We start from the raw sequence: 16040 nt of genomic DNA, 5'->3' as shown, positions 1-16040 counted from the left end.
AAATTCTCGTTCCGTATCCCTCAGGGTTTTTTAAGCAATTTGCAACAGCAGTTTTACTACGCCCAATCTCACCAGCGATGGCACGTTGAGAGAGACCTTGCCTTTGCAACTCGACGTTTCTGTCACGTTCAAACTATGTTAACTTTTTAGCCTTTGCCATGTTTTTTACCCAATATAACACACGAGATGTCAGTGAGAGAGGTTAACAACGCTAATGCTTGAACACAAATGACTGAATTTCGTTACGTGTTTACCGATTAACGCTTCATTTCAGTATTGTCTTAAACTTTTGACCGGCTAGTATTCAGGCTAATTTCATAGTGTTCACATTTTCCCTATTAAATGCTAAAAAACTTTTTTAATTTTTATTTTCCTTTTCTTATTTTCATCTTTAGAAGCTCTACTCAAATAAGTGGTTGAGTCTAACAACGCAAAATGCATATTTTTTTCTTTATGTTTATTAACCTTACGATTTTGGCCAGCAGTTTATATCTGTGTAAAATGGTTTGAATAGGACACTTGTTCCACAACAGTTGGTCTAAACGTTATTTTATAATCAGGAATGTTAAATTTGTCGTAGAATTTGATGTTAGCTACTAACAGCAAAAAACTTCATCCAGAATTATAGCTGCTAGTGAGCAAGGGTTTTATTGAAGCTTTACACACAAAAAAGCTTTAATGTACTTTGGAGTTTTTTTCCAAAGTATTGTTCGTACATGGTTTAACAAAAAAGGAATTCACGACTATGTTTATTTCACGAATTTGCTTCTTCCTTGCTGTTCAGTAATTCTCCAAATTTGGAAAAAGCTCTTCCCCAGGTCCTCGTAACGGTGATAAAGCTCTTCACCAAGTCCTTGTGAATATAATAAAGCTCTTCACCAAGTCCTTGTGAATATCATAAAGCTCTTCACCATATCCTTGTGAATATGATAAAGCTCTTCACCAAGTCCTTGTAAGTATAATAAAGCTCTTCACCAAGTCATTGTAAATATAATAAAGCTCTTCGCCAAGTCCTTATGAATATAATAAAGTTCTTCACCATGTCATTGTGAATATAATAAAGCTCTTCATCAAGTCCTTGAGAATATAATAAAGGTCTTCATCATGTTCTTACAGATATGATAAAGCTATTCACCAAGTTATTGTGAATATAATAAAGAAGTTGATATTTTTCTAACAGGTTGAGCAGTAATTTTTTACAAAATCACTTAGTATAGTCTCTACTTTTTATATATATTAATAAGGATAAATATTACTTAGAATATGTACGTCTTACGTAATAGATTCTTGAGAGGGGATGTGTTATATTTTGTTCAGTAAACATTGTATGGTTCCTATCTTTGTCAGCTAAGGATGATTTGAGATACATTTAATTTAAGATTTCGAATGAGTGAATTTTTTGAACAGTTATACCACATTTAATCTTGTTTCCCTCCCTTTATCTAACACAATTAGGAATAGTTAATTTTTTTGTCTTTTTAGTGCCGAATTGTGAACCTATTAACAGGTTATAGTTGTTAAAGAAATAATAGCATGTCTTAAGAATTTTATAACAACTGGCTTACATTACATGTTCAGAACGCTATTAGTTCTACCATTCGTAAAAGTGAAACAACTTCAATCTTGCTTTGATTTGGTTTGCATTCATGCCTCGTTTTCAGACCAGCTTTAACAACATTTATTTAAAATAAAATTATTTTCTTTGTTTGTTTGTTTTGGAATTTCGCACAAAGCTACTCGAGGGCTATCTGTGCTAGCCGTCCCTAATTTAGCAGTGTAAGACTAGAGGGAAGGCAGCCTAGTCATCACCACCCACCGCCAACTCTTGGGCTACTCTTTTACCAACGAATAGTGGGATTGACCGTCACATTATACACCCCCACGGCTGGGAGGGCGAGCATGTTTAGCGCAACGCAGGCGGGAACCCGCGACCCTCGGATTACGAGTCGCACGCCTTACGCGCTTGGCCATGCCGGGCCCAATTATTTTCCTACTAGTGCTTGCCAAACGATTGATAAATTTATTTTTAAAAGCTTGTGATTTGAATACCGTATAAAATTTACAATTAGTTTAAATATTTTTTACCTACATATTTGATGAAATTTGTAGATTTCTAGAGTTCTGTTAAATCTATTCTTTCTTCTCTAGGTATTTTAATGTTTTTTTGTAAAGTATATTTGTCTCCGTTCTTTGTGTAAGATCCCGTTTAAGTTTCATATAAAAACATAGCCAGATATTAACTAATATGAATTTTGTACAAAATATGTAGTCAGGGAAAGACATCAATATACATGGGGTGGACAAAATAGTGACCCACTCCTTAAAAAAATGTTCTTAATTTCTTATATATATTTTATTAGATAACAGAAAAATATGTAAAACTATATACATTTAGAACTCATTCGATGAGATCTGATCAAATATGACCTCAAATCATACTTTTAACGCTGGCTTTCTTAAATATCTAAACTTTTCATGATTTTAGTTACATTTTTTCATAAAGAATTTTGTGTACCTGCTGTAATTTCGTAGATCTTTTTATTCCAATTAGCCTAGAAAATAATCAAATAAATTTCTCTGCAATAATTGAGCGTAAACATAAAACTGAAAATAGCATAGGCCGATTTCATAAGTTAATATTTATTTGGTGTTCCCTTGCTTTCTATAAGGTTGTGCAGATATTCTTGAGTGATTGACTGCCAGTCTTCTTTGAGTACTTCAGAAAGTTCATCTTCCATACTTAGTTTGTGATCTTTTGCTAATCGGTTCAACTCAGCCTATAAATTTTCAGTCGAATTGATGTCAGATGATTGACCTGGCCATTCTTCCATATCAATTCTCTTAATCCTAAGATATTTTTTAATGACTTCACAATTGCAGAAAATTTTGTTTGATCATTTTGTATGCCAAATGGAATAGGATCATCTAAGAAATCACAACAGGCGCAACATTTTTGATGAGAAAATATAATTAAAATCATGGAAAGTTCAGGTATTTACAAAAGCCAATGTCAAAATTAAAACCTGAGATCATATTTGAACATATCTCGATGAATGCTTTCTAAAAACGTATAGCTTTACATATTTTTCTGTTGTCTAATAAACGATATAACAAATTAACAAAAATTTCAAGGGGAACTACTTTTTGTCCATCCCTTTAGTTTAAACTAATTAGTATTATATTAACTTTTATTTACCGATATATCAATAAAGTACAATATTATTTGTGCTCACACAGTAGCCAGAAGTGTTTCTCTTTTTGTTTTAACTTTCAGATGTTTTAAAAGCGTATTGTAAAATTTTCATAAAATTATAATGTATTTCCATAACTTAGTTTCGTCACTGTCCTACATCATTGTTCTAGAAGCTGATCATACGCTCCATAATAGTATTCCTCTGGGTGAAACAAGCAAAACACAGACAAAAAGCAACTACTTTCCGTTAACATTGATCTAATAACTTAATCTTTAAATTACCGACAATGTTGGTAATACAAATGAATCATTGTCAGTGTTCTACTACTAATTTTGTTATTATTTTCTTTCACTTATTGAAAGCTTAAAACATCGACATTTTTAACATATCGAATAAACCTTTCAAAACATTATTAGTTGGTTTTCTAAATTAATGGTATCAGAAGAGATGTTTTTAAAGGCACAACACGTTTGGAGAAGCACTAGGTGATTGCTTTATTGGAGACTCGAGTTTCATGAAAAGCGTAATTTGTCTTGAGAAACGACTGATCTGACACCAGTAATTGGTGTTCTCAATTCACACATTACCCGTCACCTTGTGTGAATCTCCGGTTCGTGAATTGACTGGTTCCAGTCCCACCCTTCTCGTGTGCATGGTTATCAGAGGCCAGACAGTTATCGTGTAATCCGCAGAAGCTAACGTTTAATTCTTTCTTCGACATCTTTATATCTTCTTCGAAAACAGAATGAGCTTTCCAGACAGTTTAGTGTATTGATATTAAGTAGGAGACATTTTCTACAAGTTATAGCATCTGTTTTGTGTCGCTGACATGAAATAAATTGCACTCACAGTAATCTTTAGCAGAAAACTAATCTCTATCTAGAATGTTTTTAGCATAAAGCTACCGAACGAGTTATATGCGTTCTTTCCACCGCGGGGAATCGAATCAAAGATTTTTACGTTGTAAATCCATAGACTTACCGCTGACCCACAGAACTTGTATAGACAGGAAGGAGAGAAATCTTCGTTTAGTGAAAATTACAATAGTTTCAGGTATTTCAACTTAATAAAGAAAAATGTGAATGTTAATAATATGTTGTTTTAGTAATTTTTAATGAAGTATAGACGCGAGAAAGGCTTAGTCTATCCTCATTTACAATTTGTCTAATTAACTACATCATATTATTCCACAAGTTATAAATATAAGATTCATCTAGATAGTTTTCTAAAATACTTTATGGGCACACGAACACTGATTAAACTTTGTTTAAAAACGTTCAGAAATTTGTTAGTTTTGTTTGCTTTTTAGCTTTTACAGTTATCAAAACGGTTTTCCAAAACCCTTACATTTAGATTTACATTAACCTTGTGTGCAGAAATGAGTAACCAAAATACGTTTCAATCTATTCTATTATTTGATCTTCTCTTTACATAACCTATGTATATTTTTTCCCACATTCTCCTCTTCGCTAAATACATTCTTACCTTTCACATCTGGGATCGGACGTAAATCATGAAAACTGAATGAAATCTGTTCTAAAGTTTAAAATGAAGATTAATTGCACATTTCGTCCCTTCAGGGTTGTTGTATCATTGATGAAAACTTCAGCAAAACCTTGGTATAAAATCCTATGACATAAAATGTTCACCCCTTTAAAACTCTGAAATTCACGGCTCAGTTTCTCGCGGAGGGCAGTGTACAAATAACCTGTGTGCGTGTTTTATAAGCAAGAAAGTAAATACTTGTGATAGAATATATATACTTTTATATTTAGTCGAATTTCCCCACGTGAAGTTATAAAGAAAATGTTATTCATTGACCATATTGATTCTAAGTTCCCTATTTTCAATTTCGTTTACTGCTGTTCTGTGTGTAAGAGATACAGGCACCTTTTAAATATGATATATCTTGTTTGTTTGTTTTTAATTTTGTGCAAAGCTACACGAGAGCTATCTGCGCTAGCCGTCCCTAATTTAACAGTGTAAGACTACAGAGAAGACAGCTAGTCATCATCATGCACCGCCACCCCTTGAGTTACTCTTTTACCAACGAATAGTGGGATTGATTCTCACATTGTAACGTCCCCATGGCTAAAAAGGCAAGCATGTTCATATGTAACGAGGATTCGATCCCACAGTCCTCAAATTACGCGTCGAGCGCCCTAACCAACTGGCCTTTTAAACATGAATGAAACATTTAAAAACAATGATACATCACAAAACAAGAAGAAGATTTACATGTAACTAAACATAAAAACCAACTAAACTTAACGTCACTTGGTGAAACTATTGGTCAGGTTTCCTCTTTTCAAACGATCTTGAACATTCCGATGGGTTACCGTAGGGTAGCCATGTTTGTAATCCTACTGTATGCGCATATCCATTAGTAAGTGTATAATTATGAGAAATCATACAAGTTTTACATGGTACTACCAGTAAACGCTTCACACATTTTAAGTACGCTATAAGTAACAGTTAATACTCCCTATTTATATTAGCGTGACAGCTTCAAACAGTAGGTGCTGCAGATGACCGAGCCATCTAGTCCATTTAATTCATAGTGTTTTATTAAGGTGAACAAATAATCGTTAGTAAACTCATGCTGATTTGACATGCATTATAAAATGTGACCTATTTATAAATAAGAAGGAGTAGCTTTTACAGTCGTAACAAATATTTCAAAGGGAAATCAATCTTGAGCATCGCTCACGTTTAACGGAATAAAATTCGTATTTGTCAATACAGATTCAATATATACAATTTGTGGGCAGAGGGGTAAGGTACATTATATTAAAATGATTTTGTCTTTTGCCTGGATTCTCACCTGTTACAAAATGCCCCACTTTACTTACTGTGACTGAGATACGAATTGTTTCTTTCTAAATAGCCCTGACGCCGCATGCTAATACATAATCGTTTGTTTATCAAATCTCTTAGGTGCAAGGAGAATCCCTGTAATGGAAATTCTAACTTCCATCTTTGAACATATATTTATAATCTCTATGTCTTGCTTTGGAAATAAATGTCGTGCACCCTTACCAAAATCAATAGATTTTAGGTGGCCAACTCTACCTACAAAATGTCAAGCAATGTGAAAATGTAGGTCTGATACGTTCTGTTCCACTATGACTTTATATCGCATATGGATATTCGGTGACTTCCTGTTTTAAAATTGTTTTAATATAACTTTCTCAAACATCTCTGTATATTGATGTTTTAAAATTCTTGTGCGTTGGGTATAGAAAACAAATTTAAATTTTGTTGTTTACAATAATGATAAATAAATAAATTTGATTTGTTTTGAATTTCGCGCAAAGCTACTCGAGAGCTACCTGCGCTTGCCGTCTCTAATTTAGCAGTGTAAGACTAGGGGGTGGAGGGAAGACAGCTAGTCATCACTACCAACCGCTAACTCTTGGGCTACTCTTTTAACAACGAATAATAGGATTGTCCGTCACGTATAACGCCCCGACGGCTGAAAGGGCGAGCATGTTTGGTGTGACAGAGATTCGAACCTGCGATCCTGGGATGACAAGTCGAGTGTCTTAACCACCTGGCTATACCGGGGCAAATAAATGAATAATATACATATATATATATATATATATATATTTATTTATTTTTTTGCAAAATAGGTACATGGCGATAGTACGTCCTCTAAGTCCTCGAATGTCTAAGAAAACAGCCTTGCTAGTAACTGCATTGATCTGGTTAAGTGGTATACTATTAGCACTACCAACACTTCTTTATTCTACCACAAGAACTTATCACTACGCCATAGGTGGAGACAGAACCTTGTGCTATCTGCGTTGGCCTAATGGACGTTTATCTGAGGACGACTATATGTAAGTATTATTATGTTATATATGTAATGACGGATGCATAGCGACCGATAGATAGGACATTCAAAAGGCATGCTCAGTTGTTAGAAAATTAATTATTATTTTTTGCTCTTTTGTTTGTTTTAGAACTGAACCAAAAAAAGAAAAGAAAAAACTGCCTCATCTTTATTTGTAAGATAACTTATATAGGTGTATGCACACTATTAACATGTGAGCCTAGAAAGTATGATGATAATTCAAAAGTTTAGTTTCAGTCATATTGCTCTTGCTTCTTCCCTCAGAGGACCTACCGAGTCAATACAGTCAAATCATTAAATTGGTTTGTTTGGGTAGTTTTGGATTTCGTTCAAGGCCACAAGAGGGCGGTCTGCTCTACCGTCCCTAATTTAGCAGTGAAAAAACAAGAAGGAAAGAAGCCAGTCATCATCACTACCACCAACACATGGACTACTCTTTTAGCAACTAATAGTGATTGAACAGGGTTTAGATTTGTAGCAGTGATGTAAATTGAGGTAAAATCAATAACTAACTAATTGTGGGAATAGACCAAGAAAGTAGTGAAAATTACACCAATAGGGTTTATCAAAAACAAAAATTTGTATGCTGTGAATGTCAGGGGAGGCTGTGAAAATTACTAAAATAAGAAAATAATCTAAAGCACATAATTTTTTATGAATTTAGCACAAAAATACACAATGACTATCTGCGCAAACCGTCCCGAAATTAGTAATGAAAAATTAGAGAAAAGGCAGCTAATATTTTACAACTTACCGCCAACTTTCGGGGTACTCTTTTACAAACGAAGAGTGAAATTGGCCGTCACTTTATAGCGTGTCTACGGTGATAATGTTTGATAGGATGGGGATTCGAGCTCCCTAACCGAAGGCAGATATAATGAAAAAACAAATAACTATATAGACAGCTCAATGGAGTGTTTCATAGAAGCATTCGAAAATAGAATAAATAACTTACTACACGAAAGTACAAAGATATGGAAAAACACAGAAAAGATAGCCCTCTGGTGGGACAGCGATAAGTCTACGAATTTGAAAATCTAAGCTCCTGCGGCGAACACAAGTGGCAGGCTAATGTGGAAATGTTCTAAAATAAAACAACAAACGAAAATAACACACAGAAGATGCATGACTTCTAAGATCACTAACAGGTAAATCTAACCCAATATAGAAGGAAATAAAAAATAAAGGTGAGAAAATATTGTAATAGAATAAAGAAATTAAATGAGCACGAAACGAATACCGTGAGGGATTGTATTAGTTTCCTGACAAATTAATAGGAAAGTTAATAAATGAAATGAATTACAGCAGTGCGTGACTGAAGAGAGAGAGCCAACACCTCATACAAAGAGGCACAAAAGGAGATTAGATAACTGTAAAATGAGAAAACACCATACGTTTAAGAGATCTCAACAAAGAATTGAAGATCTTAAATGTATGTGGAGAGATTAAAATTGATACTTTGCACGAAGGTTACAAACAGGATGTAGTAAACTAATGAAAGCTACAAACGAATTGTTTTTTGAGCTCTATACAAATTGAGAGACTTGTGGATGTTTTCTTTTAATACATAACACTGAGATAAATTTCTTGTGGAAGGAAAATCTTAATATAAATATTAATGTGCAGAGTATCAAATAAAACAAGGGAAGAAGTACCGGAAGAGGAAGCAAGTTTCGATGAAAGAAAGGAAAACAGGAGTCAAATAGTGAACCTGAGATTAGGCTTAGAAAAGTGCAGATTGTATTCAACACCAAAACAATGAATGGGATAAAACTTCTAAGATGTATTACTGATTTCATTGACAAGTTATACGAAGGGCAGGAACCAACGGTGAGAACTATTAATATGTTATGTCACTTGATATTTTGAAACATATACGTAAAAGGTATTATGAGAATAAATGTCAGATGAATTTGAATACGAAATACAACTGGGCAATATATCAACGATTAATCGAAATGATAAATTATAAAAGAGTTAAGAAAAGTTTATTGCTAAATTTAAAGAAAACAAATGAATGAAGGTACTGTAGGAAAGTTACATGTGAACGAGAAAGAAATCGAAGTACAGTAATTCGAATGTTTAAAACCCGTGATTAATAACGAGGGAAATTTTTCTTTAGGGATTTAATTGAGTGTTCAAGAGTATGACTGTTAACAATGATAAAAAAAAAGATTGTGGTCGAAGTAGGAAAATCGAAGTTAACGATATCATTAAACTTTCGATTGCTTAGATCACTTGTTTAACAAATAGCTATTTATAGTTGAAAAAGTTGGACGTTGAGGATAAGTAATGAAAAAGGACTGGAGGTTTTGGACTGCGGTGCTACAAGAGTACCATCAGTATATTTTGGACTGAAATGAGAACGACAAAATTATTAATGAAAAATAAAATGCGAGAATATTATTGGAAAATATCAATAGAAAAGAACTGTAATATTTTGGGCAAATAGTAGGAATTATGTTTAAAAGGGCTTAGAGAAAGAAAAAACAGAGAAAAACCAACATTAAACCGGAATGATGGGATAAAAGATACTCACGAATTTCGATTGTGGAAGTCTGTATAAGATTGTATAAGAAAATCAAAAAATCGGGACGACTGTTTCACGCAAAGCTACACGAGAGTTATCTACACTAATCGTCCCTAACTTAGCAGCGATAGACTAGAGGGAAGGCAGTCAACACCACCCACCGCCAAATTTTTGGCTACACTTTCACCAACGAATAGTGTGATTTACCTTAACTTCATAACGCCCCTCCAGCTGAAAGTCTAGTACGTTCGGTTACAGAGATTCGAGTTCTAAAATGAGTCTCCTTTCTAAGAACATACTTCAGAGTGTGTTTCAGTCTGAACCGTCATCTCTGTTATTTGGTATGAAAAGTAATAGACATGAAAGAAATTATTTTAACATTTACTGTCAACTTAACTTTCTTCTTAAATTTAAAATAAGGTTAAAAAATTATAACAAAGAGGATCTATAATTTTGAAAATTCAAACTTATTTATCCAAGAGCAGTGTGTTTATCTTTATTATGCATTGATAACATAGACCTGCGATAGTTTCATTTTTTAGGAAATGTTTACTTGTTTCTGCTAATGTTATCGATTTCTGTTCAGTAGTTTATTCACAATACACAAAAGGCTTGAGGCTTTTGGTTATGATGCCCTAGGAATGGGTGAAAAGAGTTATAACGTTTCCCCAGCTAATGTCGTAAACTTATATTGTTCCAATGGATATTTGCTTGTAAATATCACTTCTTACTTGGTGCAGCTAGATATTTGCATTGGAGAAGATAACAAAAATCCATAATGAAAATATCTTTATGGCTCTATAAGAATTACGTCGTTAAAAATTATGAAATACGAATATGAAAATGACCTTATACTTTTTTCTTTGCGAATGTCGCGAATATTTAATACTAGTGTAACTTTAGACTGTGTTAACTTTTGTATGCTGCACTTCGATGTCGACGAGACCTATCACCCCTCAAGCCTAATTGGCTACATTGCACAAAACCTTAATCGAAATGCTATTTATATCAGTCGTTTACGAAATTAAATCTTAATTGTAACTATTTGATTTGTTAATCTGTAGTTTATGTGATACAACACTTGTTGTAACTCCTGATGTATTAGTCGGTAGTTGGTGTGATATAACATTTCGTGTAACTCCCGATCTATTAGCCGGTAGTTTGTGTAATACAACACCGGATCAAGATTGATAAAAACTATAATTTCATCTTTCATAACACTGCACAACAATTTTTTTGAAAAGTTTTGCTTCCTGAAAAGTTTTTGCTGATTGTAACAGGTAGCTGGTGGGTATGCACAAATATAGTTTTGGTTTTACTTCATCACGTAGGAACTCTGAGAAATAGACAGTTAACTGTTTACCGGCAGTAACGTATTTAATTGTGTTGATGTTTCTAATACGCTATTAAGTTCAACATAATTAAAAGTGTTTTGCTCCTTATTTTCGTTTGTATTCAATGTCCAGTGCATCACGTTGCAGTGTCCAACAGTAGTCAGCAAGCATTGACTGATTCCAGTTGCCCTGATATTGTTTTTCCATTGTAGCAATGTCCTGGTGAAACTGCAGATTTCGATGAAATGGTACGTGATGGGCAAATTTGGATGTGATTTTCGTGATCAGCAGCCAAAAATGTATAAGGAACACCCAACAGTGTTCAAGAAGCAAAAACTTTGTTGTACAGTGTTATTGGCCTTAAACAATCAAAGTAACACAATGTTACGGATATTACAAGAGTAATTAAAATTAAGATATTTAAGAAGTAGAGGTTATTTCTAAGATATTGAAGTAAAAACTGTATAATTTTAAAACTATATCGGGCTTAACAGCAGTGGTGAAGGAAACTTTCTTAGGGACTTAAGATTACCAGATAGGGATGGATGCTATAATGTAGTTCAGGACAAGTAGAGATAATTGCTATAAAGCATATCTAGGTTAAGTAAGGAATAGTATTCAAAATAATCAGAAATGATAATGAATTAATAAGGATCATAAAATGAAACTTTTGTCGCTTGGTAACAGCCTCACCAAGAAGTGTGAGACGAATACAATAATATTCAACAGAACTATCAGAGTGTTATTGTCCTAAGACTTTCATTTGGCCTGTGACTTATTTTATTTTGACAGATACAACGTGTTCTTCCTTATATTCACCTACATAATTCCAGTGGTTGCCATGGCGATAACCTACACTAAAATGGGCCTTGTATTATGGGGAAGCAGAGCGATAGGGGAGACAACAGATCATCAAAGAAATATCGTTTTATCAAAGCGCAGAGTAAGTCATTAACCCAAAAACTTATATATTTGTCAGTATTTAAAGCTTTATATCTACCCTTTTCAAAATATACATATTATGAAACTCTAATAGTGTGATGACTTCCTAGGAAACATTGTAATTAAAACTGTTCTTACATAAGTTTATAACTTAGACTCATGTCTCTTACTTTAACTGTTCTGTTTTGAAAATGAAAAATACCTTAGAAATTAGCAACTACTTACGTTTCGTAATTACTCATTTGTTTCATTTTATTAACATTACAATGCTGACTATCAGTAATTATGTACAACAAAATATATAAAACGTAATAATAAAATTCACTTACTTTAACCTACTTAACTGTTCTATGGTTTGATATAAGATACCAGTATACTTTGCACTGGAACTAAGTATGGTTATCAGTTACTGACATTTTAAAATAGCAATGTGCTTACACTTTTAATAAGCATGGCTACAACGTAGTCAAGTGTTAATACAAAAGCATACTTATAATTGCGGCAAGTACGTCTTTCATCAATACAAAAGTTTTGATAAAATCATTAATTAAAGGTCTGATTTTGCAGTCAATAAAGTAGTAACTCAGTAAATGGCATAGATACGGACGTTGTAATGGGCAATGTTGTTATATGAAGATTTTCTCTAAATTTGTTAAAGCAGTCTGAAACTAATTTCATCAGAACCAAATATTTTATAATACATATCATGTTATGTCAGATAAGTTTGGAATATAACAGTACAATACTGCTGTTGAACATTGTTGCCATTGAAGGCCGCCTTCTACGTGCCTTTTTTATTATACTGGTAATATAATGATGTTATTCAATACAGGTTTTTAATAGATTTTTCCAGAATTGTGTTCCCTTTGTCCTTAAGTTATATATCTCACCATGTGAGTACCAGCTCTCATGAAACACGTAAATGTGTTCGTCATTATCAACAGAAACAGACCAGTTTCGGCAGGACATTGAGAAATAATATTCTAGATATCCTCACCTAATCACTTCTATGTTGGGTTAATCCAAATATATAACAACTTTTGTCCAAATCCATTCAACCATTTTCGGAAAATCTTGCTGGGAAATACCTAAACACATACGCAAGAATGAAAACAACATCTGTCGATAGCTCATTAAGAGATAACATCTCGCACAACTAACTTTACTTAAGTAATTAAAAATACATCTGTTCAAACAATTTATTAGATGCCAGATTGTATTTTAAGCTTTGAAAATAAAATTAATTAACTTCACTTTTTATTTTAGGTAGTTCGAATGTTGATTGCTGTAGCTTTAGCGTTCACCATTTGTTGGCTACCTTATCATGTTTACTTTATCTACACCTATCATCAACCAGAAATTCTTCAAACTGATTACATTCAGCACGTTTATCTGGTTTTCTACTGGCTGGCCATGTCTAACTCAACTTACAACCCTGTTGTTTATTACTGCATGAATACAAGGTAAGTAAAAGTACCAGCGCAAGAAGAATTTTTTCAAAGAATACGTAATTTGGAGGTTTCAACAAATGGTGCATTAGTAATGTTCGTTCGTATTAGTAAAAATTGTCAGAAAATACACACAGTAAAATCAGTATGTTTCACAATCTACAAATGTATGCATGATCTCCGTATGTTATTTTAATTTTCACTAACACAAATAACTCTGTCTGTTAAATACTTTTCCTCCTAAACATCACTTAAGATTATAAATTAATATTTCATACAAATTTAAGCCTTTAAGAAGAGCAAGCAGCTATGAAGAACCACAGAATACTCAATACTCTACCATTCCTTTGTGGCAAGTAACAGTTCATCGTTTGTTCCTATGCAACGAGAGAAAGAGAGATAAATAAGAGGGCACTTGAAATGCTTTTAAACAGGATTAGAGTAAATTAATCTATGAGAGATTTTTCACACCTTTCTATTGGCTATTTTTTTGTGTGCTCCAACAATAGACCAAGCGTGAGGCGCACGTTTATCCAATTCGATTTTATTACTCGTTAGAATCTCTACCAGCCTATCCTCAAATTTTTCAGGCGCAATATTTCACATTTGAAATTACCTTCTGGAGCTCGAGGTGTTCTAGTCACAAACAAGCGTATAAGTTTCTAATCAAAATTCACAGCTTTTTCATACCTGCAACTGTTTATTCTTTTAAATATATTCACCTCTCTACACGACTAAGGTTGAATGAAGTAAAAGCGGATTTACGATACATTTCAGCAATATGTAGTGCACGTTTTATAAAACATGATTCTCCAGAGAAAAATGCAGTGCTTGAATTTTCAACATATGTTTAAATTTTGTATACTAAAAAATTTCCTCAGCAAAATTTACATTGTCAAACACTAAAAAGAATTGTTGCATTAAACTAAATAGTGTTCATAATCGTTAAACTATAATTTATTTATTTTTTTATATTTTGTATGCATGAACTATAAACTTTATGTCGTAACTTACATAGCTGAAATACAGCGATCTGCTTACAAATCGTAGTTACACTGTATATCACACTCGAGGTATAAATAGCTAATACATATAAATATCATTAAACGATCAAAAATGTTAACATTCAACTGCAGATAAACAACTTGTAAAGTTAAATTTTCCTTTGTTATGTTGCTATTTATCCCTGTGCTTTAATTATACAAGACACTGGTTTTATGACTAAATAATAATTACCAGATAAACTTAGTTTAAAAGAAAAAATTTAATTAAATTTCGTTGTAAAAAACCTTTTGTTCATATACTATCACCGTCGTTTCCCGGTAAGTCTATGGATTTACAACACTAAAATCAAGGGTTCGATTCCTACGATGTCTACAACAGGTAACGTGATGTAACTTTGCTAAAAGAAACACACACATTATCACAGTCAAAAAGGAAATAGTTATTTATTTGTTTCAGGATTTATTGATAAAGCTACAAAAATGGTTAACTCTAATTTTGACGTGATATACTTGAGAGAAGACAGCTGGTTAGTCAATGTCACCCACTGCCAATTTCTGGTTATTCGTGTCTGACAGAATAATAAGATTTCACTGTGACTCCATAGCACCAACGTGAGGAGTGCTTTTTGGGTTTTCTCGAAAACGAGAGGTAAACGATAGACAAATAAATCTAAAGAGTTTTAAATTACGTGTATGTGGGTATTTATAGCAAAGCCACACTGGGTTATCTGCTGTGTCTACGGAGGGGAATTGAACCTCTGATTTTAAAGTTGTAAATGCGTAGACTTACCGTTATGCAACAGGGAAAGTTTTGAATTGTTTTGGCGGGTTTGTCCCTAGATGGCTCAGAGATAATCTTGAATGTTTGTAACGATAAAACTCGAGGTTTAATACCCGCACTTGATACAGTGACTTGAACTGACAGGCCTAATTCTAAAGCATTTAGATAGAAGTTTGATTTGTGTATATAAAAGGTAATTTGTTAACGATCGTTACAAAGAAATTAATATTTCGTAAACATTTAAACTTTTCAAAATAACAGGCTGATATGAATAATCGTAAAAGGATTCACTGGTACGTAAATATTCCACCATTTCTCTTTGTGACAAGTAATCTTTCGTTTTTTGTTTCATTATACAAAGAGATACAAAAAAGAAAGAAAATCTTACTTCGTTCATATAGCTTAAGTAACAACACGCAGACGTGTTATTTACCTACTCCTTGTACATTTTAATATTTCTAGCCAGAAGTATTTGTTTCTTTTACTGGTAATAGCCAAAAATTGGCTGTTAGAGAGTTGAAAGATGTAATAAATTGTAAAATATTAGATTATTGAGACTACAGCAATACCAACTTGTAAGTCAGAGGTAAATCTAAATGCTGATGAACGCTAACATTCGTATTTCGATACTCGTAGCGAATACAGCAGATAGTACCATTGTGTGGTTTTTGCGCTTGGTAACAAACAAAACGCTAACATTGGGATTTCGATACCCGTGGTGAATACAACACAACTTGTGTAGTTTTGCTTTTAGTAATAAACAATCAGGCTGTTTTAATAACCATTAAAAATATCAATTTCTGATAAAATAGATATAAACTCGTTAGCGGTGCACTTGGAAAACGTAGTGACATAGTGATAATTGACTTGGATCGGATATAGAAGCAAAGTCTAAAGTAATTTATTATTGAAAGCTTTTTTTGTTTTAGTTTCCCCGGAAAAAGCCAC

The 16040-nt window shown here is 33.2% G+C and overlaps 1 protein-coding gene across 1 annotated transcript in view; it reads left to right on the top strand.

The window, feature by feature from the left end:
* LOC143246007 (tachykinin-like peptides receptor 86C) overlaps positions 1-13326 on the top strand; it is a 36296-nt gene extending 22970 nt beyond the window's left edge. Inside the window, exons 2-4 of the mRNA XM_076492254.1 lie at positions 6830-7039; positions 11710-11860; positions 13126-13326. Of these exons, the coding sequence (XP_076348369.1) occupies positions 6830-7039; positions 11710-11860; positions 13126-13326 (562 nt within the window). The remainder of the gene's footprint in view (positions 1-6829; positions 7040-11709; positions 11861-13125) is intronic.
* Positions 13327-16040: the final 2714 nt, after the last annotated feature.

The sequence above is a fragment of the Tachypleus tridentatus genome, chromosome 3 (genome assembly GCF_004210375.1).
Source record: "Tachypleus tridentatus isolate NWPU-2018 chromosome 3, ASM421037v1, whole genome shotgun sequence".
NCBI classification, from domain to species: Eukaryota; Metazoa; Arthropoda; class Merostomata; order Xiphosura; family Limulidae; genus Tachypleus; species Tachypleus tridentatus.
This window is presented reverse-complemented; position numbering and strand designations above follow the sequence as displayed.